Source organism: Lepidochelys olivacea (assembly GCF_965140295.1).
Source record: "Lepidochelys olivacea isolate rLepOli2 genome assembly, chromosome: 25".
Classification (NCBI taxonomy): domain Eukaryota; kingdom Metazoa; phylum Chordata; order Testudines; family Cheloniidae; genus Lepidochelys; species Lepidochelys olivacea.
The window spans coordinates 5,848,289-5,874,986 of NC_140435.1; the positions used below are offsets into that span (position 1 = coordinate 5,848,289).

The window sequence follows — 26,698 nt, forward strand, 5'->3', positions numbered from 1 at the left end:
TGCAACAGAGAGCAGGTCGCTAGAGGCTCACAGGGGGACCTGTAAACTTTGCTCCATGAAAGAGTTGGATTCCGTACGCATGCAAACGGTCTGTCGAATCCCTTTCAAACTCCTGGGGGCATTGAGTTGGGGAAAAGGAAGCAGTTATCTGCAGAGGATGGAATGCTGGTACAGCTGCAAGATGAACTCTGATCCACCCAATCACCAATCCTTGCTGTTTCAGACACAAAAGAGAGTCCAGCACATGCAGAATAGAAGCTAGAATAGCTCTCCACCTTGACCAGACAGAAAACCTCTTCCACTTCACAGGGTAAATTTCCTTGCTGATGGTTTTCTCCTATTCAGCAGTGTCCCCGGCACCTCTCTGGAGCAGGACTCCTCTGCTGATGGGAGACGGTAAGCCTGTAAGTCCAGAGCGAGGCTTCGCATTGTATGTACAGAAAGGCCCTTTGTCACCAGCACCAGCACCAGATAAATTCTGTTGTCTCTGTTGGAGACAGGCCTGCCTTGGCTACGTTGATCAGGAGGCTGAGCGCAATGAAGGGGGACTGGATTACACGAATGCTGGACACCCCTGAGATCAGCCAGGTGGCCAGGTAAGGGATCCCTAAGCTCCAGAGGAAAGCTGCTACCACCGCCATATGCTCTGTAGAAACACAAGGGGCAGCTGAGTGACTGAAGGGCTGTGAACTGCTCATGGCAGCCGCTGACAGTGAATCTAAGAAATTTTCTGTGGTGCTGATGAATCGCCATGTGAAAGTAGGCGTCCTTCAAGCTGCGAGCAGCATACCAGTCCCCTGGCTCCAGGGCAGGAATAATGGAAGCTAGAGTGACCATCTGGAATTTTGATTTTTTTCAGGAACTTGTTTAACTGCCTTAGATCTAAAATTAGGCCTTTTTTCCCCAATACTTCCTGATCCTGAAGGAAAAAGGGGGTTTGCCTTCAGGATCAGGACGTATTGGGAGAAAAACCCCTTTCCCCTGCAAAAAGGAGGGACCTCCTAGATAGCTCCTCCGAGGACCTCTGGCAGTAATACTATCTCATGAGAGGGCTCCCTACAGAGGGATGGGTGGGGGGAATAGGGCTAGCAATAATTGGAGTGTATATCTGACTTTCACCATGCTTAGAACCCACCGATCTGTTGTGGTGTGGGCCCAAGCATGACAGACATGTGGGACATTGGAAAAGAAAAAGACGGCCCTCTGGGAACTGGTCATCTGCTCTTGGCCTGCCCCTACCCATGGGCTCTCAGAAGATGCTGCCTGCCTTGAAGAAGTGGCGGCTGGGAAGCAGAGGGAGGTGGTGGTGGTTTGTCACCTCTGCTCCTTCTCCTTGGCAGGTGTTGGGCTCGAGGAGCAAACCCCTGAAAATGCTGGGACTGATGAGGATGGAACGCCTTCCACCTCACTCGATATTAGGAAAAACTCTTTCACTAGGAGGGTGGTGAAACACTGGAATGCGTTACCTACGGAGGTGGTGGAATCTCCTTCCTTAGAGGTTTTTAAGGCCCAGCTTGACAGAGCCCTGGCTGGGATGATTTAATTGGGGATGGGTCCTGCTTTGAGCAGGGGGTGGGACTAGAACCTCCTGAGGTCCCTTCCAGCCCTGATATTCTATGACTCTATGATTCTCACTGCTGGGGCGGAAACGCCCAGGGATTTCAGGGCCGCTCTAGAGTCTTTGAGACGCCGCAGAGTCTTGTCCCTCGTTTCTGAGGAGAGCGTCAGCCCTTCCGAAGGGAAGTCCCGGACTGTCTGTGTCTGCCACGCCTCTGGAGGGAGGCCAGAAGCGTGTAACCGGGGTGAGTACTACCACATGGAAGCAGCGCTGCCATGTGCTGCGTGCTGCAGAGTCTGCTGCATCGAGACCTGCCTGCAGAGCCGTTCTGGTGACCAAACTGCTCTCCTCTACTGAAGACTGGAACTCCTGCTTCACCTCATCTGAGAGCTCGTCTTTGAACCGTATCCCACCGGGTGAAATCCTGGCGCACAAGCAAAGCTTGCTAGTTTGCAATGCAAAGTTGGAGGCGCTCCGTCTCTCCTTTGCATTGGCTACTGGCACTACAAGGGAGCCTGGAGGAGGATGGCTATATGGTGCTCTAACTCCGGGAGGGGACACTGTACCATCTCTCCCAGCTTTTTGCAGTCAGAAGCAGAGAAGCCAAGGTCTGCCAGAGGACAGCTAAGATAGCTTTATTTATCAGGAGAGCTGTTCTTGCTGGAGCCACAGATCTCAGAATGAGGAGTCCTTGTAGCACCTTATAGACTAACAAATTTATTTGGGCATAAGCTTTCGTGGGCTAAACCCACTTCATCGGATGCATGCAGTGGAAAATACAGTAGGAAGATATATATACACAGAGAACATGAAAAAATGGGGGTTGCCATATCAAGTCTCACGAGACTAATCAATTAAGGTGGGCTATTCTCAGCCGGAGAAAAAAACCTTTTGTAGTGATAATCAGGATGATCATTTAAACAGTAACAAGAAGGTGTGAATAACAGTAGAGGAAAAATTAGCATGGGGAAATAGTTTTTACTTTGTGTAATGACTCATCCTCTCCCAGTCTTTATTCAAGCCTAAGGTAATGGTGTCCAGTTCGCAAATTAATTCCAGTTCTGCAGAATAAAGACTGGGAGTGGATGAGTCATTACACAAAGTAAAAACTATTTCCCCATGCTAATTTTTCCCCTACTGTCATAAATATAAAGGGAAGGGGAAACACCTTTAAAATCCCCCCTGGCCAGAGGAAAAATCCTTTCACCTGTAAAGGGTTAAGAAGCTAGGATAACCTCGCTGGCACCTGTCCAGAATGACTAATGAGGAGACAAGATACTGTCAAAAGCTGGGAGGAGGGAGAAAAACAAAGGGCCTCTGTCTGTCTGTGTGATGCTTTTGCCGGGGACAGAACAGGAATGGAGTCTTAAAACTTAGTAAGTAATCTAGCTAGATATACGTTAGATTATGATTTCTTTAAATGGCTGAGAAATTAAGTTGTGCTGAAAGGAATGGATATTCCTGTCTTTGTGTCTTTTTGTAACTTAAGGTTTTGCCTAGAGGGATTCTCTATGTTTTGAATCTAATTACCCTGTAAGGTATTCACCATCCTGATTTTACAGAGGTGATTCTTTTTACTTCTATTAAAATTCTTCTTTTCAAGAACTGAATGCTTTTTTTCATTGTTCTTAAGATCCAAGGGTTTGGGTCTGTGGTCACCTATGCAAACTGGTGAGGATTTTTACCAAACCTTCCCCAGGAAGTGGGATGCAAGGGTTGGGAGGATTTTTTGGGGAAAGACGTTTCCTAACAATGCTTTCCTAATAAAAATAAACCCAGATAAACGTTTGGTGGTGGCAGTGGAGGTCCAAGGGCAAAGGGTAAAATAATTTGTACCTTGGGGAAGTTTTAACCTAAGCTGGTAAAAGTAAGCTTAGGAGGTTTTCATGCAGGTCCCCACATCTGTACCCTAGAGTTCAGAGTGGGGAAGGAACCTTGACACCTACTGTTACTCATACCTTCTTATTACTGTTTGAAATGGACCATCCTGATTATCACTACAAAAGTTTTTTTTTCTCCTGCTGAGAATAGCCCACCTTAATTGATTAGTCTTGTTAGAGTTGGTATGGCAACCCTCATTTTTTTATGTTCTCTGTATATCTATCTATCTATCTAACCTATATCTATATCTATATCTATATCTATCTTCCTACTGTATTTTCCACTGCATGCATCTGATGAAGTGGGTTTAGCCCACGAAAGTTTATGCCCAAATAAATTTGTTAGTCTATAAGGTGCCACAAGTATTCCTCATTCTTTTTGCTGATACAGACTAACATGGCTACCTAGTGACAGAGGATGTGGAAAAAGCTAATGTACTCAATGCTTTTTTTGCCTCTGTCTTCACGCACAAGGTCAGATCCCAGACTACTGCACAGGGCAGCACAGCATGGGGAGGAGGTGACCAGCCTTCTGTGGAGAAAGAAGTGGTTCGGGACTATGTAGAAAAGCTGGACGAGCACAAGTCCATGGGGTCGGATGCGCTGCATCCGAGAGTGCTAAAGGAGTTGGCAGATATGATTGCAGAGCCATTGGCCATTATCTTTGAAAACTCATGGCGATCGGGGGAAGTCCCGGACGACTGGAAAAAGGCTAATGTACTGCCCATCTTTACAAAAGGGAAGAAGGAGGATCCGGGGAACTACAGGCCAGTCAGCCGCACCTCAGTCCCTGGAAAAATCATGGAGCAGGTCCTCAAGGAATCAATTGTGAAGCACTTAGAGGAGAGGAAAGTGATCAGGAACAGTCAGCATGGATTCACCAAGGGCAAGTCATGCCTGACTAATCTAATTGCCTTCTATGATGAGATAACTGGCTCTGTGGATAAGGGGAAAGCAGTGGATGTGTTGTTCCTTGACTTTAGCAAAGCTTTTGACATGGTCTCCCACAGTATTCTTGCCAGCAAGTTAAAGAAGTATGGGCTGGATGAATGGACTATAAGGTGGATAGAAAGCTGGCTAGATTGTCGGGCTCAACGGGTAGTGATCAACCGCTCCATGTCTTGTTGGCAGCTGGTATCAAGTGGAGTGCCGCAAGGATCAGTCCTGGGGCCGATTTTGTTCAATATCTTCATAAATGATCTGGAGGATGGTGTGGATTGCACCCTCAGCAAGTTTGCAGATGACACTAAACTGGGAGGAGAGGTAGATATACTGGAGGGTAGGGATAGGATACAGAGGGACCTAGACAAATTAGAGGATTGGGCCAAAAGAAATCTGATGAGGTTCAAGAAGGACAAGTGCAGGGTCCTGCACTTAGGATGGAAGAATCCCAGGCACCGCTACAGACTAGGGACTGAATGGTTAGGCAGCAGTTCTGCAGAAAAGGACCTAGGGGTTACAGCGGATGAGAAGCTGGATATGAGTCAACAGTGTGCCCTTGTTGCCAAGAAGGCCAATGGCATTTTGGGATGTATAAGTAGGGGCATTGCCAGCAGATCGAGGGACATGATCGTTCCCCTCTATTCGACATTGGTGAGGCCTCATCTGGAGTACTGTGTCCAGTTTTGCGCCCCACACTACAAGAAGGATGTGAAAAAATTGGAAAGCATCCAGCGGAGGGCAACAAAAATGATTAGGGGACTGGAACAGATGACTTATGAGGAGAGGCTGAGGGAACTGGGATTGTTTAGTCTGCGGAAGAGAAGAATGAGGGGGGATTTGATAGCTGCTTTCAACTACCTGAAAGGGGGTTCCAAAGAGGATGGATCTAGACTGTTCTCAGTGGTAGCAGATAACAGAACAAGGAGTAATGGTCTCAAGTTGCAGTGCGGGAGGTTTAGGTTGGATATTAGGAAACACTATTTCACTAGGAGGGTGGTGAAACACTGGAATGCGTTACCTAGGGAGGTGGTGGAATCTCCTTCCTCAGAAGTTCTTAAGGTCAGGCTTGACAAAGCCCTGGCTGGGACGATTTATTTGGGGATTGGTCCTGCTTTGAGCAGGGGGTTGGACTAGATGACCTCCTGAGGTCCCTTCCAACCCTGATATTCTATGATTCTATGATTCTATCACTCTGAAACTGATCTCAGAATGTCGCCACTTGTGGGATTTTTCCTGGGCCTCCTCTGGGTGGACGTCTAGGGCATAACCATCCTCCTCAACGGCTCTGGATGAGTCTGAACATCACGAGGAGGCGGAGGAACAGGCTCCATCACAATTGCCTCGTCAGGGGATGAGGAAGAGGATGCTATCGTTATCCTGGTCCAGGCTGTTTGTGACAGGGATCCCGACTCTGCCTGTGCCGGGCTCTGTGCCAACACTAGGGTGTTTGCAGTGTTAATGCTCCTGACGCTGAGTAGATGGAGCCAGCTGAGGAGGCTGCAGAGGGGGGAAGCCTCACACATTCCAAAAGGGTCACTGGTACAGCCCCGGTCCCCAACTACGTGTAGCTCAAGGGTCCCTTTGATCAGTCCCCTGGTGGTAGCGAGGCTCTGAGCAGGGCAGGCAGGTGGCATACTCCTGATCATGGGACTGGCTAGGCTGGAACACACAAGATCCTACTGCAGAGTTTGATAAGGAAGAAGATTCTTCTTGTGACCACGGCGATGCTGTACCCGCCGGCAGTGTGAAGGAGGCTCTGACTCTGAAGGAAAAGGAGCTGAGGAGATCATCTGTGGCTTTCTACGGCCTAGCGGGTATGCTGATGGCCAGATGCGATGGGGCTACATGGGCAGAGCTGAAGGCAGTGCCTTGGGTGTCGGTGCCAGGCAAGTTTCTTGAACTGATGGTGACAGTTTAACAACTCTCTCTCCGCTGCAAACACCCGGGAGTAGAAGGCACCGGGCAGACGCTCTGTGGTACCCGGCGCAAGGAGATGCTGATGAAGGTGCTCTGGGAGCCAGTCTCGACAGGCCCACGCTGGGCTGTGGAGTCAGTCAACTCCCCTGTTTAGAGGTGTGCTCAGAGGATTGTTTCTTCTGCAAACACCCTCCTGCCTTTGAAGAGGTGCACATGGACTGATGCCAAGGTGCTCGGGACCCAGCCAGGGGCAGATTGCTTCAATGGAGGATGTAGCACCGATGTTTCCATCTGGCTGCCCTGTCCTCTTTAGAATGGAGCTTAACGGCTTTGTACGCTTCTCACTCAGATGAGCTCCCCCAAACACTTAAGGCAGCTGGTGTGAGGGTCACTAGTAGGCACTGTCGTGAAACAAGGGCATCAGGGCTTGAAACCCAGGGAGTCTGGCATAGCTCGGGTGCAGGGGCCGGGACTCAGAGAGAGCACCCAGAGCCACACAAACAACAACAATTTTTTTTTCCTTTTTTTTTACTAATTAACTAACTATTGAGTTACATCAACTCTACACGGGCGCTGTGAACTCAGTTACACGAGCTCTACACGGGCGCTGTGTGCTCAGTTACACGAGCTCTACACGGGCGCTGTGCGCTCAGTTACACCAGCTCTACACGGTTGCTGTGCGCTCAGTTACACCAGCTCTACACGGGTGCTGTGCGCTCAGTTACACCAGCTCTACACGGGCCCTGTGCGCTCAGTTACACCAGCTCTACACGGGCCCTGTGCGCTCAGTTACACCAGCTCTACACGGGCGCTGTGTGCTCAGTTACACGAGCTCTACACGGGCGCTGTGCGCTCAGTTACACCAGCTCTACACGGTGGCTGTGTGCTCAGTTACACCAGCTCTACACGGGCCCTGTGCGCTCAGTTACACCAGCTCTACACGGGCGCTGTGTGCTCAGTTACACCAGCTCTACACGGGCCCTGTGCGCTCAGTTACACCAGCTCTACACGGTGGCTGTGTGCTCAGTTACACCAGCTCTACACGGGCCCTGTGCGCTCAGTTACACCAGCTCTACACGGGCGCTGTGAACTCAGTTACACGAGCTCTACACGGGCGCTGTGTGCTCAGTTACACGAGCTCTACACGGGCGCTGTGCGCTCAGTTACACCAGCTCTACACGGGCGCTGTGTGCTCAGTTACACCAGCTCTACACGGGTGCTGTGTGCTCAGTTACACCAGCTCTACACGGTTGCTGTGTGCTCAGTTACACCAGCTCTACACGGGCCCTGTGCGCTCAGTTACACCAGCTCTACACGGGCCCTGTGCGCTCAGTTACACCAGCTCTACACGGGCGCTGTGTGCTCAGTTACACCAGCTCTACACGGGCGCTGTGCGCTCAGTTACACCAGCTCTACACGGGCCCTGTGCGCTCAGTTACACCAGCTCTACACGGGCGCTGTGTGCTCAGTTACACCAGTGCTACACGGTGGCTGTGTGCTCAGTTACACCAGCTCTACACGGGCGCTGTGCGCTCAGTTACACCAGCTCTACACGGGCGCTGTGCGCTCAGTTACACCAGCTCTACACGGGCGCTGTGCGCTCAGTTACACCAGTGCTACACGGTGGCTGTGTGCTCAGTTACACCAGCTCTACACGGGCGCTGTGTGCTCAGTTACACCAGCTCTACACGGGCGCTGTGCGCTCAGTTACACCAGCTCTACACGGGTGCTGTGTGCTCAGTTACACCAGCTCTACACGGGCGCTGTGTGCTCAGTTACACCAGCTCTACACGGGCCCTGTGCGCTCAGTTACACCAGCTCTACAAGGTGCTGCTTGTAGTTTGAGTAACGACTTGGAGAAGCAAGGCCAGGGAGCTCCCACGACTGTTACAGGCTGTAGGAGGAAACTGAGGTGTCTGGGGCAGCTCCCCCTTTTATGCTGGATGATGTACGGGAGACAAAAGAGGGCACTCGGGCCCCCCCGACAGGTACCATCAAAGTTAAAAACTCCACCAGCTGTGCAATGGAGCTTGGCTTGTTTAGCCTGAGCGGACAAAGGCTGAGGGGAGATACGATCGCTCTCAATAAACCGGAGGGATAAACACCAAGAGGTGGCGGAGTTCTCTAAGTTAAGGGCCAACCTTAGCACAAGAACAAATGTCTATAAACTGATCATCAGCAAGTTTGGGCTCAAAGTTCAATGAAGGTTTCTAACCAGCACAGGAGGAACAGCCTTCCATGGGGAATAGGCTTCCCAAACAGCCTACCCTGGCTCAAGACTGAGCCAGATACGTTCATGGAGGAGATGGTCTGAGGGGCCTGTCTACAACTTCATGTAGCCCATCCGCGACTGCTACTAGCAAATATCCCCAATGGCTGGTGATGGGACACTGGAGGGAACGGGCTGTGAGTTACTACAGAGATTCCTTTCCCAGGTGTCTGGCTCGTGGGTCTTGCCCACACGCTCATGGTCCAATTGATCACCACATTTGGTGTCAGGAGAGAATATTCCCCCAGGTCTGATTGGCAGAGATCCTGGTGGTTTTTTGCCTTCCTCTGCAGCCTGGGGCCCGGGTCACTTGGAGATTTGAACTAGAGTAAATGGTGAATTCTCTTTAAATCAAGATTTGAGGGCACCAGTTACTCAGCCAGAGTTCTGGGCCTATGACAGCAGTGGGTGGGTGAGGTTCTGTGGCCTGCAAAGTGCCAGAGGTCAGACTAGATGATCATGATGGTCCTGCCTGGTCTAAAAGTCTCTGTCCCACCTGCACTCAGCCCTCAGCTTATCCCACCCTCCCTGATACAGAGCGATGCAACCAGGCCCCACCTGTCCACCTGACCCCACTGCAGGCAGCGATGCAGCCCATACCCCTGCCCCCGATTCCCCATGTCCCAGGTCCAACCTGTCCTTGCCCTTTGGAGCACAGCAGAGCGCTAACCCCACTGCACGTGAGATTCACCCCAGAGCACTTCTCCTACTCACTTGTGTTGGCTGGAGGGCAGAGCTCACAGGGGTTCCCCCAGGCACGGCCCAGTGAGCAGCAGCAGGAGGCCCGAGTGACGCCCACCCCGATTTCAGCGCTGCACGAGATCCCACCATCCCCGCGGTCCTGAGTGTCTAGGAAACAGTTCCCGACGCGGGTGTCTGCACAGGGAGGGTAGAAAGGAGACAGTGAGCCTTGGGTGAGCAAAGCCCCCCATGCCGCCGCAGCTGGCAGAGAGGGAGGGCCGCAGCAGACCCTGGCAGCAATGGGGGAAGCCTCTGGCAATGGCCCAGGACCTGCCCCTCCTGATAACAGCAGAGTTCCCCTTGTCTGCCACCATCACCACAGTGCTGCAAAGCTCGCCTGCTTTCCCCAGGCCGCAACTCTGGCCCAGCCCCACAAAGGGACATAGCACCCAGCAAATCGCAGGAACACCCATGCCCCACAATGCTGAGTTAGGCACCCAGGTCCCTGGACAATGCATAGGGAGAGCATTCACAAAAATCCCCCTGGATTCACAAAAGCCAGCCTGCTCGGGAGCCTGCTGAGCTAGCCAGAGGGAGATCCTGACGCCGGGGTTGTGCTAAGCCCTGCTCCTCTCATGGAGTTCGGTAGGTCCCGGCTGCAGGGAGACGCTAGCTTGGCCAGCGAGCCGCAGGCGGGAGCCCTCTCCTGGAGGCTGGTGACTTAGCGCCGATGGGACTGCAGCTGGGAGGGCTGATTCCCGGCACGGCCGAGAGACCTGCGCTGGCTCGGCTCGAGCTAGCGCACTACAAGCGTGGACGCTGCAGCCTGGGGGTGGCTCCGGCTGTCTCCTGAGTCCAGGCTACCCTCAGGCGGCCAGCCCAAGCCATCACCTGTGCCACAATGTCCACGCTGCTGTTTTCAGTGGGCTCGCTCGGGCTGCTCACCCCGTGCTGGGAAGCCCCTCCCAGCTGCAGTGTGGCCGTACCTGTCTCGTTTCTAGCAAGACAGAGCGAGGTGCCCGCCCAGCTTCACACAGACCAGCCGGGGGAAGTGGGAGGAGGCAGCCCTGGGAGCCTGTAGCCCAGTGGCTGATCCCCCAGGGTAGGGAGAGGAGATCTGAGCCGGGGTCCTCCACCTCCCAGTGCGCTGACCACTGAAGTGGTACCGCCCGCAAGTCTCCCGCAATCGTGCCTGTCAAAGTTGTTCCACTTTAATTAAATAATCAACTAATTAACATGAACTGGGCCAGAGAAAGACTCTGTGATGCTGTGTTTAGGGCCCCTGCCTGAGGGGTGGGAGACTCCGTTCAAATCCCTTCTCCCCATGAGGCAGAGGGGGAATTAAACCCAGGTCTGCCCCATCCTAGGTGAGTGCTGTAATCACTGGGCTCAAGGCTGTACGGGAGATTCCTGCCCCTCCCCCACAATTGGCTCTTGTGGAGTTAGGTGATCCCCGAGTACACCTGCTGGAGCGACCCCATGGGTATGACAGGCACAGGAGGCCTATCCCCCTGGTCCGTGGATTGCGCTGGGGCTTAGAAGGCAGGTAGCACCTGAGCACCTAGAGGGAGGCAGCTGTGCGCACGCCCAGAGGCAGGAACAGTGCAAGGTGCGATCAGGGCAGCTGAGCAGGGTCTGTGGGTCACAGCGCAGGGTCGGGGTCAGGGTCTATGGGTCACAGCGCAGGGTGGGGGTTGGGGCGGCTGAGCAGGGTCTGTGGGTCACAGCGCAGGGTCGGGGTCAGGGTCTGTGGGTCACAGCGCAGAGTGGGGGTCATGATCTGTGGGTCACAGTGCAGGGTCGGGGTCAGGGTCTGTGGGTCACAGTGCAGGGTGGGGGTCGGGGTCTGTGGGACACAGTGCAGGGTGGGGGTCGGGGTCAGGGTCTTTGGGTCACAGTGCAGGGTCAGGGTCTGTGGGTCACAGCACAGGGTGGGGGTTGGGGTCAGGGTCTGTGGGTCACAGTGCAGGGTGGGGGTCGGGGTGACAGAGCAGGGTCTGTGGGTCACAGAGCAGGGTGGGGGTTGGGGCGGCTGAGCAGGGTCTGTGGGTCACAGTGCAGGGTTGGGGTCAGGGTCTGTGGGTCACAGCGCAGGGTGGGGGTCGGGGCGGCTGAGCAGGGTCTGTGGGTCACAGTGCAGGGTCAGGGTCAGGGTCTGTGGGTCACAGCGCAGGGTGCGGGTTGGGGTCAGGGTCTGTGGGTCACAGCGCAGTGTCAGGGTTGGGGTCAGGGTCTGTGGGTCACAGCACAGTGTGGGGGTCGGGGTCAGGGTCTGTGGGTCACAGCGCAGTGTGGGGGTCGGGGTCAGGGTCTGTGGGTCACAGTGCAGGGTCGGGGTTGGGGTCAGGGTCTGTGGGTCACAGCGCAGTGTGGGGGTCGGGGTCTGTGGGTTACAGCGCAGTGTGGGGGTCGGGGTCAGGGTCTGTGGGTCACAGCGCAGTGTGGGGGTCGGGGTCTGTGGGTCACAGCGCAGTGTGGGGGTCGGGGTGGCTGAGCCGGGTCTGTGGGTCACAGCGCAGTGTGGGGGTCGGGGTCAGGGTCTGTGGGTCACAGTGCAGGGTTGGGGTCAGGGTCTGTGGGTCACAGCGCAGGGTGGGGGTCGGGGCGGCTGAGCAGGGTCTGTGGGTCACAGTGCAGGGTCAGGGTCAGGGTCTGTGGGTCACAGCGCAGGGTGCGGGTTGGGGTCAGGGTCTGTGGGTCACAGCGCAGTGTGGGGGTCGGGGTGGCTGAGCAGGGTCTGTGGGTCACAGCACAGTGTGGGGGTCGGGGTCAGGGTCTGTGGGTCACAGTGCAGGGTTGGGGTCAGGGTCTGTGGGTCACAGCGCAGGGTGGGGGTCGGGGCGGCTGAGCAGGGTCTGTGGGTCACAGTGCAGGGTCAGGGTCAGGGTCTGTGGGTCACAGCGCAGGGTGCGGGTTGGGGTCAGGGTCTGTGGGTCACAGCGCAGTGTCGGGGTTGGGGTCAGGGTCTGTGGGTCACAGCACAGTGTGGGGGTCGGGGTCAGGGTCTGTGGGTCACAGCGCAGTGTGGGGGTCGGGGTCAGGGTCTGTGGGTCACAGTGCAGGGTGGGGGTCAGGGTCTGTGGGTCACAGTGCAGGGTCGGGGTTGGGGTCAGGGTCTGTGGGTCACAGCGCAGTGTGGGGGTCGGGGTCTGTGGGTTACAGCGCAGTGTGGGGGTCGGGGTCAGGGTCTGTGGGTCACAGCGCAGTGTGGGGGTCGGGGTCTGTGGGTCACAGCGCAGTGTGGGGGTCGGGGTGGCTGAGCCGGGTCTGTGGGTCACAGCGCAGTGTGGGGGTCGGGGTCAGGGTCTGTGGGTCACAGTGCAGGGTTGGGGTCAGGGTCTGTGGGTCACAGCGCAGTGTGGGGGTCGGGGTCAGGGTCTTTGGGTCACAGTGCAGGGTCAGGGTCAGGGTCTGTGGGTCACAGCGCAGGGTGCGGGTTGGGGTCAGGGTCTGTGGGTCACAGCGCAGTGTGGGGGTCGGGGTGGCTGAGCAGGGTCTGTGGGTCACAGCACAGTGTGGGGGTCGGGGTCAGGGTCTGTGGGTCACAGTGCAGGGTGGGGGTCAGGGTCTGTGGGTCACATTCACAGGCTCAGATCTTAAAGTGCAACAGATGCTCAGACAGGTAGCCTGGGGGAAACTCCCTCTGATTGGCTGCCTTCCCCACTGCCCTGCCTCCTGAGTCAGAGCAGCCAATCAGGGCTGCCGAAGGAGGGAGGTGGTGCTCTCCCTGCATTCCCAGGGCCGACAGGAGGGGTGTGGGAGGAGGGAGCAGAAAGAGCTGAGCAACTCGAGGTGGCTCTTCTGGCCCCTCACCCACCCTCCTGTGAACAGTGGGGATCCCCCACCCCTGCCCCCACACCCACCATGTGCGTCCCTGACCAGGGCTGTGAGGACCCGGATGTGAGCAGACGGTGCTGGGGGCTGTGGAGGGAGCCAGCTATCAAGAAAAAGACATTGAATTAACCTGTGGAACTCACTGCCTCTAGTCTCCTGGAGGCCAAGGTCTGACTAGGACTGAAAGCAGGATTAGCACTTTGCCTGGAGAACGACCCCCCCAGTTACATGGGACAAGACAGAAACCTCAAGGGCATGAGCCACCCACGAGAGTCTGGAGCCAGAGAGAAACACCCCTCTAGGCAGGTTCTGCACCTCTCCTGTCTCCACCAATGAATGGGGCTGAGTGAACCCTGGAAAGGCTGGTTCACCCTGGGAGTGGGGACGGGGGAGGCCCTGGCGGGGCTGCTCTCTGCTGGAAGCTGCACTCACCCACGCAGCCCACTCCTGTGGGGTTCAGCTCGAAGTCCTGGGGGCAGTTGCACAGATAGCTGCCCGGGGTGTTGACGCACAGACCGTTGATGCAGTTCACGGGGTCCGCGCACTCGTTGACGTCTGCAGGGACGGGGACAGGTCAGTATCAGGAGCAATCACTCATCACCAGGGAAACCTCAGCGATCGCCCCGGTTGGGAGGCAGAGCATTCCCACGCCCCAGGAGACGACAGACCACCCCTCCCCGCCCCGCCCTCTGCCAGGGCTCAGGCCTCAGGATCAGCCGAGCAACAGGCGGTCTACTGAGGCCGCTGCAGGGTCATGGGCACCTGGCCCTGGTTCGGCCGAGCCCTGCCCAGGGCAAACATGGAGCCCGCAGGGCCTGTCGCTCAGCTCCCGGGTGCCAGGCTCCCCTCCAGGGCTGGGACCAGTTCCTCCCCTGCAGGTGACCCCAGGACGCTGACCAGGGAGGGTCTCAGAGAACCAGTCCCCAGGGGACCCCCTGCCCCAGGCGCTGGCCCCAGCTACCTGTGCAGTTGCCTCCGCTCCTGTCGAGCTCATAGCCGTCATCACAGGCGCAGCGGAACATCCCAGGCAGGTTCTGGCAGCTCCCGAAGACGCAGATGTTCTGGAAGGTGCATTCATCGATGTCTGCCAGGGAGACAGAGCTGGGCACGTCAGAGCTAGCTGGGCTCTGGGGCCAGCGGAGCAGCTTCCCCACGACCCAACATGTGACAGCAACAACAGGCCAGGCCGGATTCCTGCCAGCCAGGATCGACTAGCCGTTCCCCCAGGGAGCTCTCCGTGGGAGGGAAGGGCCGGGCGCCTGCCCCGGGGGATCTCCGTGGGAGGGGAAGGGCCGGGCGCCTGCCACGGGGGATCTTTGTGGGAGGGAAGGGCCGGGCGCCTGCCCCAGGGAGCTCTCCGTGGGAGGGGAAGGGCCGGGCGCCTGCCCCGGGGGATCTCCGTGGGAGGGGAAGGGCCGGGCGCCTGCCCCGGGGGATCTCCGTGGGAGGGGAAGGGCCGGGCGCCTGCCCCGGGGGATCTCCGTGGGAGGGGAAGGGCCGGGCGCCTGCCCCGGGGGATCTCCGTGGGAGGGGAAGGGCCGGGCGCCTGCCCCGGGGGATCTCCGTGGGAGGGGAAGGGCCGGGCGCCTGCCCCGGGGGATCTCCGTGGGAGGGGAGGGCCGGGCACCTGCCCCGGGGGATCTCCATGGGAGGGGAAGGGCCGGGCGCCTGCCCCGGGGGATCTCTGGGCTCAGCAGACGTCACAGGCTCACCGAGGTGCTGCTAAGCAGCAGCAGCGGAGCAGGCAGCCAGAGCAGTGCAGTGGTCCGAGGTCTGCAGCCCAGCTGCGGCCAAGGGTGCTGTGGGGGGGGCTGGGTGTGATGTCTGAGCAGCCAGGCCACACTCATAGGCAGGAATTTGGGTGGCTCCTCGCACTCCCTGGAAAGAGGCCTCGGCCTTCCTGAGCCTACTACACCAGACGCCAGCTCCCTGGGTCCTCAGCTGCCTGGCTGGAGCCGGTGACTGGAGCGTTGGTGTGCTCCCTGGGGTGGCGGCAGGGCCAGAGCCCTGCACTGGGCAGCAGCATGGCGTGAAGGACCTGGCTGTGCTGGGGCAGCGTAGAAAACCTGGGCAGTGCCGTGCTGCAGGAGCCGTGCTCTTACCCTGGCAGGCCCTGCTGTCCTCCGTGGGGTTGAAGCCCATCTCGCACTCGCAGCGGTAGCCCCCGGGCGCGTTCAGGCACTGCCCGTTCTCACACAGGTTCACGTTGTCCGCACACTCGTCCACGTCTGCAGGAGAGGTCACCAGCACGTCAACGCATCAGTGGGAAGAAGGCCGGAGCCTCCACCCCACCCAGGGAAACTCCCAGGAGCCGCCACAATCTTGTGCCCCCTCCCCCCGGCTCATGGGCAGCTGGAGGAGGCTCCACAGGAGAGGAAAGGAAGCTAGGTATTGTTGGGGGGTTCCCAAAAGCACCTGCAGGAGATGCACGCTTTCGGGAGGGCTCCCTGACCTAGAGCAGGTTACCCATCCCCCACAGGCACGAAGGCAGGAGACCTCACAGCTCGTGATGGGACAGCTCTCAGTATGCCCTTGGCATGGGGAGCTGGCCAGAGTGCTCCCACCGTTAACGGGTGGATGGAGATGGGGGGATCCCATGAGTAACCGAGCGGGTGGGGGGTAGGGGGATCCCATGAGTAACCGAGCGGGTGGGGGGATCCCATGGGTAACCGAGCAGGTGGGGGGTGGGGGGATCCCATGGGTAACCGAGCGGGTGGGGGGATCCCATGGGTAACCAAGCATGTGGGGATGGGAGGATCCCAAGAGCAAACCAGCAGATGGGGATAGGGGGATCCCATGTGTAACTCAATGGGTGGGGGTGGGGGGATCCCATGGGTACCCAAGCAGGTGGGGATGGGTGGATCCCATGGGTAACCCAGTGGGTAGGGATGGGGGGATCCCATGGGTACCCGGGCTGGTGGGGATGGGGGGATCCCATGGGTGACCCAGTGGGTGGGGATGGGGGGATCCCATGAGTAACTGAGTGGGTGGGGATGGGAGGATCCCAAGAATAAACCAGCAGATGGGGATGGGGGGATCCCATGGGTAACTGAACAGGATGGGTGCGGTTTGGGGAATATCTGGCTGTCAGTCAGGGTTTGCATCCCAGAGGATGGGGGCTGGTGGGGGAGGGGAGGGTCTCTCTACCCTGTCTCTGCATCCCCCACAGTAGCCGGGGAGCGATCAGTTGCTCCCCACAGCTGGGCTAGACTGGAGCAGTCCTAGGTGGGCGTCAGGCCCCTTTCTCTGCCTCAGCGTCCGGACACCCTGTACCTGAGCAGGAGAAGCCGTCGCCGGAGAAGCCGTCTCGGCAGGCGCAGCGGTAGGAGCCGGGTGTGTTCACGCAATTGGCGTTTAGGTTGCACTTGTGCTCTTCAGTGGCACATTCATCCAGGTCTGTGGGGAGAAGCCCAGTGAGAGGATTGCTTGTCTCCGGGTCTGAGCCCGGGGACAGCACAGGGTTACAGGCTGGGGTCTGAGTGCCTGGGCTGGGCTTCCGCCTCCTGGCTCTCCATCCCCCACTGGTGAACACGGGGACACCCAGACGGACAGCATAGCTCCACACACCTATACTCTGCTTGTGAGACGCACACACACGCTGCCTGAGACGCTGACACGTGTATACAGACACACACACTGCCTGTGAGCCACCCACCCTGACACACACACACTGCCTGTGAGCCACCCTGACACACACACACTGCCTGTGAGCCACCCACCCTGACACACACACTGCCTGTGAGCCACCCATCCTGACACACACACTGCCTGTGAGCCACCCACCCTGACACACACACACTGCCTGAGACGCTGACACGTGTATACAGACACACACTGCCTGTGAGCCACCCTGACACACACACACTGCCTGTGAGCCACCCTGACACACACACACTGACACACACACTGCCCATGACACACACACACACACACACACACACACTGCCTGTGACACACTGACACACACACTGCCCATGACACACACACACACTGCCTGTGAGCCACACACATACAGACACACACACACTGCCTGAGACATTGACACATATGTACACACATTGCCCATATCAACACTGTGACGTTGTACTCTATATGATTTTATGAACAATGCTAATGAGTGTGAATATAATGTAACTGGAATATGCTTCATGCCAAAGGTTTCTTGTAAGGTGCCATTACAAAGCATATAATCTACTGAGCGTGGTCATCCTATTTGTATAAATGTATCACTCTTGTATCTGAAACTAGAAATATAAAATATAACTCTGAGGTCCTATTGTAGTTATGCAAAGTGTGGGCCATTAATGGTGGTTTGGAATCTTGATGGCTCCCATCAACCAGGACTATTGACTATGGCTCTGTTTGCTTGCAGGCCTTCCTGTGAGCATAGGTGCCAACTTCTCCTGGCGCTGGTGATTGCTTGCTCCCCCCCACCCCTAGCCCGCTACGACTCCACCCCTGCCCCACCCCTTCCTGCCCCTGCCCCACCCCCATTCCAACCTCTTCCCCAAATCCCCACCCCAGCCCTGCCTCTTCCCCGCCTCCTCCCCTGGGCGCGCCACGTTCTCGCTCCTCCCCGCTCCCTTCCACAGCTTGTTATGCCACGAGACAGCTGTTTCGCAATGGCAAGCACTGGGAGGAGAAGCGGGGATGACGCGCTCAGGGAAGGAGGTGGAGGCGGAGGTGAGCTGGGGCTGGGGGGGGCGGGGTGCTTAGCTTCTGGCGGGTGCAGAGCACCCACCAATTTTTCCCTGTGGGTGCTCCAGCCCCGGAACACTTATAGGGTCGGTACCTATGCCTGTGAGTCAGGCTGGGAGGAATGAGGGCTTGAAATCTTATAGTGACATGTCACCATGTCACCTGAACTGGAATCCATCTTTAGCCTGGTGCTTTTCCATTTAAAAGGAGGGGTGGGAACCCAGAGAGGGACAAAGAATTCCTGCCTTATGCAAAAGCTATATAAGGGGGTAGAACAGAACAAAGGCGGCTGCAATCATGAGAAATCCCCTACCTACCACCTGAGCTGGAACAAGGGCTGTACTGGGGAAAGAACTGTGCCCAGACTAGGATGGTGTCCAGTCTGTGATAGAAGCTTCTTGAAACATCTGAGGGTGATGTTTTGTCTGTATTCAGTTTTCTTACTGTATTAGGCATAGACTTGCGTGTTTTATTTTATTTTGCTTGGTAATTCACTTTGTTCTGTCTGTTATTATTTGGAACCACTTAAATCCTACTTTCTGTAGTTAATAGAATCACTTTTTACTTATTAATTAACCCAGAGTATGTATTAATACCTGGGGGGGGGCAAACAGCTGTGCATATCATAGAATCATAGAATCATAGAATATCAGGGTTGGAAGGGACCTCAGGAGGTCATCTAGTCCAACCCCCTGCTCAAAAGCAGGACCAATCCCCAATTAAATCATCCCAGCCAGGGCTTTGTCAAGCCTGACCTTAAAAACTTCTAAGGAAGGAGATTCCACCACCTCCCTAGGTAACGCATTCCAGTGTTTCACCACCCTCCTAGTGAAAAAGTTTTTCCTAATATCCAACCTAAACCTCCCCCACTGCAACTTGAGACCATTACTCCTTGCCCTGTCCTCTTCTACCACTGAGAATAGTCTAGAACCATCCTCTCTGGAACCACCTCTCAGATAGTTGAAAGCAGCTATCAAATCCCCCCTCATTCTTCTCTTCTGCAGACTAAACAATCCCAGTTCCCTCAGCCTCTCCTCATAAGTCATGTGTTCCAGACCCCTAATCATTTTTGTTGCCCTTCGCTGGACTCTTTCCAATTTATCCACACCCTTCTTGTAGTGTGGGGCCCAAAACTGGACACAGTACTCCAGATGAGGCCTCACCAATGTCGAATAGAGGGGGACGATCACGTCCCTCAATCTGCTCGCTATGCCCCTACTTATACATCCCAAAATGCCATTGGCCTTCTTGGCAACAAGGGCACACTGCTGTCTCATATCCAGCTTCTCGTCCACTGTCACCCCTAGGTCCTTTTCCGCAGAACTGCTGCCTAGCCATTCGGTCCCTAGTCTGTAGCTGTGCATTGGGTTCTTCCGTCCTAAGTGCAGGACCCTGCACTTATCCTTATTGAACCTCATCAGATTTCTTTTGGCCCAATCCTCCAATTTGTCTAGGTCCCTCTGTATCCTATCCCTGCCCTCCAGCGTATCTACCACTCCTCCCAGTTTAGTATCATCCGCAAATTTGCTGAGAGTGCAATCCACACCATCCTCCAGATCATTTATGAAGATATTGAACAAAACCGGCCCCAGGACCGACCCTTGGGGCACTCTGCTAGATACCGGCTGCCAGCTAGTCATGGAACCATTGATCACTACCTGTTGAGCCCGACAATCTAGCCAGCTTTCTACCCACCTTATAGTGCATTCATCCAGCCCATACTTCTTTAACTTGCTGACAAGAATACTGTGGGAGACTGTGTCAAAAGCTTTGCTAAAGTCAAGAAACAATACATCCACTGCTTTCCCTTCATCCACAGAACCAGTAATCTCATCATAGAAGGCGATTAGATTAGTCAGGCATGACCTTCCCTTGGTGAATCCATGCTGACTGTTCCTGATCACTTTCCTCTCATGTAAGTGCTTCAGGATTGATTCTTTGAGGACCTGCTCCATGATTTTTCCGGGGACTGAGGTGAGGCTGACTGGCCTGTAGTTCCCAGGATCCTCCTTCTTCCCTTTTTTAAAGATTGGCACTACATTAGCCTTCTCTCTATCAGTATTATAGAGGGTGTTATAGAGGGTGTTATAGCGGGTGAACAATTCATGAGTTTACCCTGTATAAGATTCATACAGGCTAAAATGGATTTATTTGGGGTTTGGACCCCATTGGGAGCTGGGCATCTGAGTGTTAGAGACAGGAACACTTCTTAAGCTGTTTTCAGTTTAGCCTGCAGCTGCTGGGGGACGTGGCTCTGGCCTGGGTCTGGGTTTGTAACAGGCTAGCACATCTGGCTCAAACTGGCAAGGTCCCGGAGTCCCAAGCTGGCAGGGAAAACGGGTTAGAAGTCGTCCCGGCACATCAGTTGGCAGCTCCCAAGGGGTTTTCTGTGATCCAACCTGTCACAAACACAATGCCCTGTTGGCCCCTGGAGCACTGTGTGTGCACAGCTGACCCCAGTATCTGCAGGTGCACATGGCCAGGGACCTGGCCACGTGCTAGGAGCTGCTCGAGTCGCCTCCCCGTCTGGGCTGGGAACTCACCATTGCATTTCAGCCCATCTCCAAGCCAGCCCGTGCGGCACTTGCACTTGAAGCTGCCAGGCACGTTGATGCAGGAGGCATGCACGTCACAGTTGTGAGCGCCAATCTCACACTCGTCGATATCTGCACAAAGGAAGTGCATTAGACCTGACCCAGCCAGGCCCCTCATCCCAAGTGAGGGGGGGACAACCTAGGGGCTACTAGGCCCCAAGTGCCCATGGGGCGGGGACCAGGCCGACCCAGAAGTGACCCCACTGGTGCCCATAGGTATGGACCAGGCTGACCCAGGAGTGACCTTTCTGGGCGATGGAGGGGTTGCGCAGTGAGTGACCCCCGGGGCAGTGGGGACACACTGGGGTGAGCAGTGTGTGACCGCTGGGACGGTGGGGACAGACTGTGGTAAGAGGAGAGTCAGGCCCCAGGGATACAAATCAATTGGGAACAGATTCCTGCCTAGAGCCTAATGCGGGTGACTCATTGGCTCTGGCCCTGGCAGTCCCTGCCCTCTGGGGTGGAGGGGTCCCTGAAGGAGCCAGCTGCCCAGGGGCTGGTCTTGCCACGTGGCACTGCTCCTGCCTAGCTAGCACCTGACCCAGGCACTGGCTCCCCACAGCCCAGGGCACTGGCATGGCGGCGTTCCCACCTGTGCAGCCCGTCGTCCCCTTCTTGACAAAGTAGCCGAGCTGGCAGTGGCAGATGAAGGAGCCCTTGGTGTTCTCGCACTCGCCGTGCAGGCAGATGTTGGGGTTCAGGTCACACTCGTTCACATCTGTAGGAGAACACGGTTCAGCACCCGCAGCCCAGTGCCAGGGCCCGGGGCAGGTCCCAGAACCTCCCTTCCCAGCCACCCCCGGGGGCGGCCATCTCACCGATGCACGTCTTCATGTCCAGGGAGGCCATGAATCCATCAAAGCAGAGGCAGCGGTACTCCCCCGGGATGTTGGTGCACTGGCCCCCATCGCAGATCTCTGGGTTGTCCTCGCACTCATCGATATCTGGCGGGGGAGGGAGAAGCTGTCAGAGCAGGGGCCTGGAGCCCCAAGGTGGTCATGAAGGGGGATCACTGGACACGGGAGGGGGTCTGTGGTGACGGAGAAAGGCAGGCCGGGTGGCAGGGCTACAGCCACGAGGGTCCCTGGGTGGGAAGCCAGTGTTGCCAGAGGCCGGCAGCAAAGAGATTGAGCCAGGGGCTCCCTCAGGCTCCAAATCCAACCGCCACTGGGAGGCTGGCTCAGGGCCTGACATTGCTGGGCAGGCCAGGGCGCCTGCAGGAAATGTCCCAACTCAGCTGCTCCTGGCTCACCACACACCCGTGTCCTGTACAGGGCTGAGGGCAGGGGGAGCTGGGGGTGTCCGTCAATGCACAGGGCTGAGGGCAGGGGGAGCTGGGGGTGCCCGTCAGTGCACAGGGCTGAGGGCAGGGGGAGCCGGGGGTGCCCGTCAGTGCACAGGGCTGAGGGCAGGGGGAGCCGGGGGTGTCCGTCAATGCACAGGGCTGAGGGCAGGGGGAGCCGGGGGTGCCCGTCAGTGCACAGGGCTGAGGGCAGGGGGAGCCGGGGGTGCCCGTCAGTGCACAGGGCTGAGGGCAGGGGGAGCCGGGGGTGCCCGTCAGTGCACAGGGCTGAGGGCAGGGGGAGCCGGGGGTGTCCGTCAGTGCACAGGGCTGAGGGCAGGGGGAGCCGGGGGTGCCCGTCAGTGCACAGGGCTGAGGGCAGGGGGAGCCGGGGGTGCCCGTCAGTGCACAGGGCTGAGGGCAGGGGGAGCCGGGGGTGCCCGTCAGTGCGCAGGGCTGAGGGCAGGGGGAGCCGGGGGTGCCCGTCAGTGCGCAGGGCTGAGGGCAGGGGGAGCCGGGGGTGCCCGTCAGTGCGCAGGGCTGAGGGCAGGGGGAGCCGGGGGTGCCCGTCAGTGCGCAGGGCTGAGGGCAGGGGGAGCCGGGGGTGCCCGTCAGTGCGCAGGGCTGAGGGCAGGGGGAGCCGGGGGTGCCCGTCAGTGCGCAGGGCTGAGGGCAGGGGGAGCCGGGGGTGCCCGTCAGTGCGCAGGGCTGAGGGCAGGGGGAGCCGGGGGTGTCCGTCAGTGCGCAGGGCTGAGGGCAGGGGGAGCCGGGGGTGCCCGTCAGTGCGCAGGGCTGAGGGCAGGGGGAGCCGGGGGTGTCCGTCAATGCGCAGGGCTGAGGGCAGGGGGAGCCGGGGGTGTCCGTCAGTGCGCAGGGCTGAGGGCAGGGGGAGCCGGGGGTGTCCGTCAGTGCGCAGGGCTGAGGGCAGGGGGAGCCGGGGGTGTCCGTCAGTGCGCAGGGCTGAGGGCAGGGGGAGCCGGGGGTGTCTGTCAGTGCGCAGGGCTGAGGGCAGGGGGAGCCGGGGGTGCCCGTCAATGCGCAGGGCTGAGGGCAGGGGGAGCCGGGGGTGCCCGTCAATGCGCAGGGCTGAGGGCAGGGGGAGCCGGGGGTGCCCGTCAGTGCGCAGAGCTGAGGGCAGGGGGAGCTGGGGGTGCCCGTCAGTGCGCAGGGCTGAGGGCAGGGGGAGCTGGGGGTGCCCGTCAGTGCGCAGGGCTGAGGGCAGGGGGAGCTGGGGGTGCCCGTCAGTGCGCAGGGCTGAGGGCAGGGGGAGCTGGGGGTGCCCGTCAGTGCGCAGGGCTGAGGGCAGGGGGAGCTGGGGGTGCCCGTCAGTGCGCAGGGCTGAGGGCAGGGGGAGCTGGGGGTGCCCGTCAGTGCGCAGGGCTTAGGGCAGGGGGAGCTGGGGGTGCCCGTCAGTGCGCAGGGCTTAGGGCAGGGGGAGCTGGGGGTGCCCGTCAATGCACAGGGCTGAGGGCAGGGGGAGCTGGGGGTGCCCGTCAGTGCGCAGGGCTGAGGGCAGGGGGAGCTGGGGGTGCCCGTCAATGCACAGGGCTGAGGGCAGGGTGAGCCTGGGGTGCCCGTCAATGCACAGGGCTGAGGGCAGGGTGAGCCTGGGGTGCCCGTCAGTGCACAGGGCTGAGGGCAGGGGGAGCTGGGGGTGTCCGTCAATGCACAGGGCTGAGGGCAGGGGGAGCTGGGGGTGCCCGTCAATGCGCAGGGCTGAGGGCAGGGGGAGCCTGGGGTGCCCGTCAGTGCGCAGGGCTGAGGGCAGGGGGAGCTGGGGGTGTCCGTCAATGCACAGGGCTGAGGGCAGGGTGAGCCTGGGGTGCCCGTCAGTGCACAGGGCTGAGGGCAGGGGGAGCTGGGGGTGTCCGTCAATGCACAGCGCTAATCGCTGTCTTCAGCATGAGCCAGTGGAGCCCACCTCGTGCCCTTCACCTCACAGGACAAGGCCCAAAGATAGTCCCACCCAACCCCAGTGCAAGGCTGTGTTGCATCCTGCAGCGCCCTGCGCAGCCCGTATGCCAGCACTAGAAGAGCCAGATCCCCACTCACCCGTACACGACCTCTTGTCCGGCATGAGGGCGTAGCCTTCACTGCAGCTGCACTGGTAGCTGCCCTCCGAGTTGGTGCAGTGCGTGTCGCAGCCGCCATTCATGATGGTGCACTCGTCAATATCTGCATGGGAACAGCCACGCCCCAGTCACTGCCAGGCCTCCTGCTGGGCACAAGCCACGCAGCCAGACGGGACCCACATGGCACTGCCAGCACCCAGAGAGCTGCAGGACAGAAGTATGCACCTGCGCCGTGGGCCCTGCAGACAGGGGCAGTGGCTTACAGTGCCCCCATGGGCACTCGGAGGAAGGGCTGCTGCCTTCCCGGCCTCTTGCTGTCCAGCCCGCACCAGGACATCGGGCACTAACTAAGCCTGTTACAGATGGGGCCTGGCAGTGGCTGAGGCATGGCTGTGCGTAGGGCTGTCCATCCTGGCGCCCTCCTGAAGGGGGCGCTGCACTGTCGGTATGTTTCACACGGATGCTTAAAGGCAGCCCATTGCCCTGGCGTCCAACTGGGGGACTCCTGGAGGCTGAAGGCCAGAAGAGCCCACTCTGGTCATCCTCTCTGCCCTCCTGCATCTGCAGGGCAGAGCCAAACCAGGCCCAGAGCCCAGCCTGGAGCTCAGCCCCACGGGCACTCACCGACGCAGCCCTGCCTGTCCGGAGTGCCCTGGAAGCCGGAGTCACAGGCGCACTGGTAGGTGCCGATGACGTTGACGCAGTGCCCGTTACGGCACAGGCTGTCACTGAGGGAGCACTCGTTGATATCTGGGGTGAGAGTGAAAGGGTTAATGGGCCAGCTGGGCTCAGCCATTCCCAGCATTGCCAGCGCTGCATTTTAACAGTGACCCTTGCAGCTCCCCACAGCCCCCATCCCTGCCACATCACATACCCACCGAGGTCCTGACACTCTCTTGGGTCTCTCCCAGCTGCTTCGGATCCCCTCTCCCCGCATGGAGGGGAGGAACCAGCTCACTTCCCCAGGCGCACTCGCTGCAGCTCCCAGGTGGGCCCGTCCCCACTGCCCCAGGCCCAGGTGGGATTTCTCTGCCCTCCCGGGGCTCTGCAGCACCTCCCACTCCTTGTCTCCTAGCAGTATTTCTAGGCGCTCTTTACTTTTTTAGAGCATTTCAAACAGTGGGTCCTACCCCCGGCGGCTGCGTCCCCACCAGGAACCTCTGTACCGTGCTGGTTGGGATCGCTCCTTGCCATAGATCTCTGTCCAGCCTGTCCCACTCTCACTCCTGCCATCTGGGCAGCCCAGCATGCTGCCGGCTGCCCCTCCAGCCCATCACCATCTCGGTAGCAGGTAGCTGATCTCGCTCCATAAATGTAAAGTGGCTCTGGGAGTGACAGAGACTCTGGGCCCAATTCTGTGAAATGCAGCATGCCCTCAACCCCCCACTGACCTGAGTGGGATCTGCACATGCCCAACATGGGCTGACGATCAGGCCCTCTGACAGGGGTGTGAGCGAGGGCTGGCGCTCTGCAGACACCCTGGCCCTTCCCACGCACTCACCGATGCAGGCATTGCCTTCTGCACTCAGCTCGTGGCCTGGGGGGCAGATGCACTCGAAGCTGCCCTCAGTGTTGACACAGATCCCTCCACGGCACAGCAGCGGGTCCCGCTCACACTCGTCGATGTCTGCGGAGAGCAGGACACAAGGGTTTGGCTGGCAGCTGGTGTTTCCCAGGTACGTGTGACTCCAGTGCCAAGGAGCATTGGCCTGGAAGAACCCCTAAGCCCAGGCTGGGACCCACCCTCCAAATCCGAGTTACCCCCATGGATAACGCTACAACACAGCTCAGGCTGGGAGGGAGCCACATGGTAAGTTACAGAGAACCAGTAAAGGACAGTGCAGAGCACAGAGCGCGTCACCATGCGGGGGACAGTCAGGAGCCACCGCGCCTTGGCTCCCCAGCTGTCTGGCTGTGCCCAGCCCTGCGTGCCCCTCCCCAAGCCCCTCTCAACAGCTCCCTAAGACCAGGAGGCCGGGGTTTGAGTGAGGGTGTTTGAAATCGCTGCTGTGTCTGTTCCCAGCTCTTCCAACACAGACAATGCTACCCAAAGTGCTGTCTGTGCAGTGGGAGTGTAGTCCACTGCCAGGGCCTAGGCCCTGCTCACCGCCTGCCCAGAACGGAGACTTGTCCCAAGCTGCAGCCCAGGGAGCAGGAGCTGCTTGGGGCCCAGGCAGCTGTAACAGGATGTGCTGCAGGCCGATGCGCGTGTGGTCAGCTGCCTGTCCCAGCGCTGTAACGCCCCCGGGCAGGTGGCCAAGGAGGCAGAGGGGCGCTCATGCACACGGCCCCAGGAGAGCTGGTGTGAGCACAAAGATCAGTGCAGAGAACGCCACACACCAGGTCAGTGCCAGCCTGCCAGGGCCTGACCGCACTCACTCCGGTCCCCGGACCCACGGGCTGGTGCCACCCAGTGGCGCAGGAGTGGCCCAGCTGAGCCCAGCCCCTGCCCTCTCGCCGGCGAGATGCCACCAGGACACCCTGGGGGGGCGGAGAGCAGGCCGTTCCCCAGCTGGCAGGGGGCACAGCGACAGGAACAGCCTGAAAGCCGTCTCCGGCTGTGCCAAGACATTTCTCTGTCCCAAGATACACACAGGCCACAGAGCACCAGCCTCCCGCAGGGCCCGAGAACAGGCTCAGGCTGCCATGGAAACGGGCAGGTCACTCCTTAACGTAAAGGTGGGCTTGGCCCAGGCTGGAGTGGGCTCCCCTCAATGGGAATGGCTGGGGCAGCTGGGCAACCTGCCCTCCACCCGCCCAGCCAGGAGCACCTTGGGCCCTGCCCCTGAGGGTAGTCAAGGGCCTGGTCCCAGCAGCCCCTGGGCTGAGTTCCCTGGCTGCTCCCCAGATGGCCCTCAGGGTTATGCTCCAGGGAATGTTCCAGGGGGGAAATTTTGCTCTTTCCCCCCCAAGCCATATTTCCAGCAGGACAAATTGCCCAGCTGGAGGGAGGGCGAGGGGAAATTGCCTG

At 58.4% G+C, this 26,698-nt stretch overlaps 1 protein-coding gene across 1 annotated transcript in view; it reads right to left on the reverse strand.

Moving 5' to 3' along the window:
- Positions 1-26,698, reverse strand: part of FBN3 (fibrillin 3) — a 287,866-nt gene that overhangs the window by 51,424 nt on the left and 209,744 nt on the right. The window contains exons 27-37 of the mRNA XM_084614426.1: positions 25,229-25,354; positions 24,352-24,477; positions 23,708-23,830; positions 21,192-21,317; positions 20,966-21,091; positions 20,323-20,445; positions 16,355-16,477; positions 15,184-15,309; positions 14,043-14,165; positions 13,514-13,636; positions 9,281-9,442 (exon numbers count right to left, since the gene is read on the reverse strand). Of these exons, the coding sequence (XP_084470552.1) occupies positions 9,281-9,442; positions 13,514-13,636; positions 14,043-14,165; positions 15,184-15,309; positions 16,355-16,477; positions 20,323-20,445; positions 20,966-21,091; positions 21,192-21,317; positions 23,708-23,830; positions 24,352-24,477; positions 25,229-25,354 (1,407 nt within the window). The remainder of the gene's footprint in view (positions 1-9,280; positions 9,443-13,513; positions 13,637-14,042; positions 14,166-15,183; positions 15,310-16,354; positions 16,478-20,322; positions 20,446-20,965; positions 21,092-21,191; positions 21,318-23,707; positions 23,831-24,351; positions 24,478-25,228; positions 25,355-26,698) is intronic.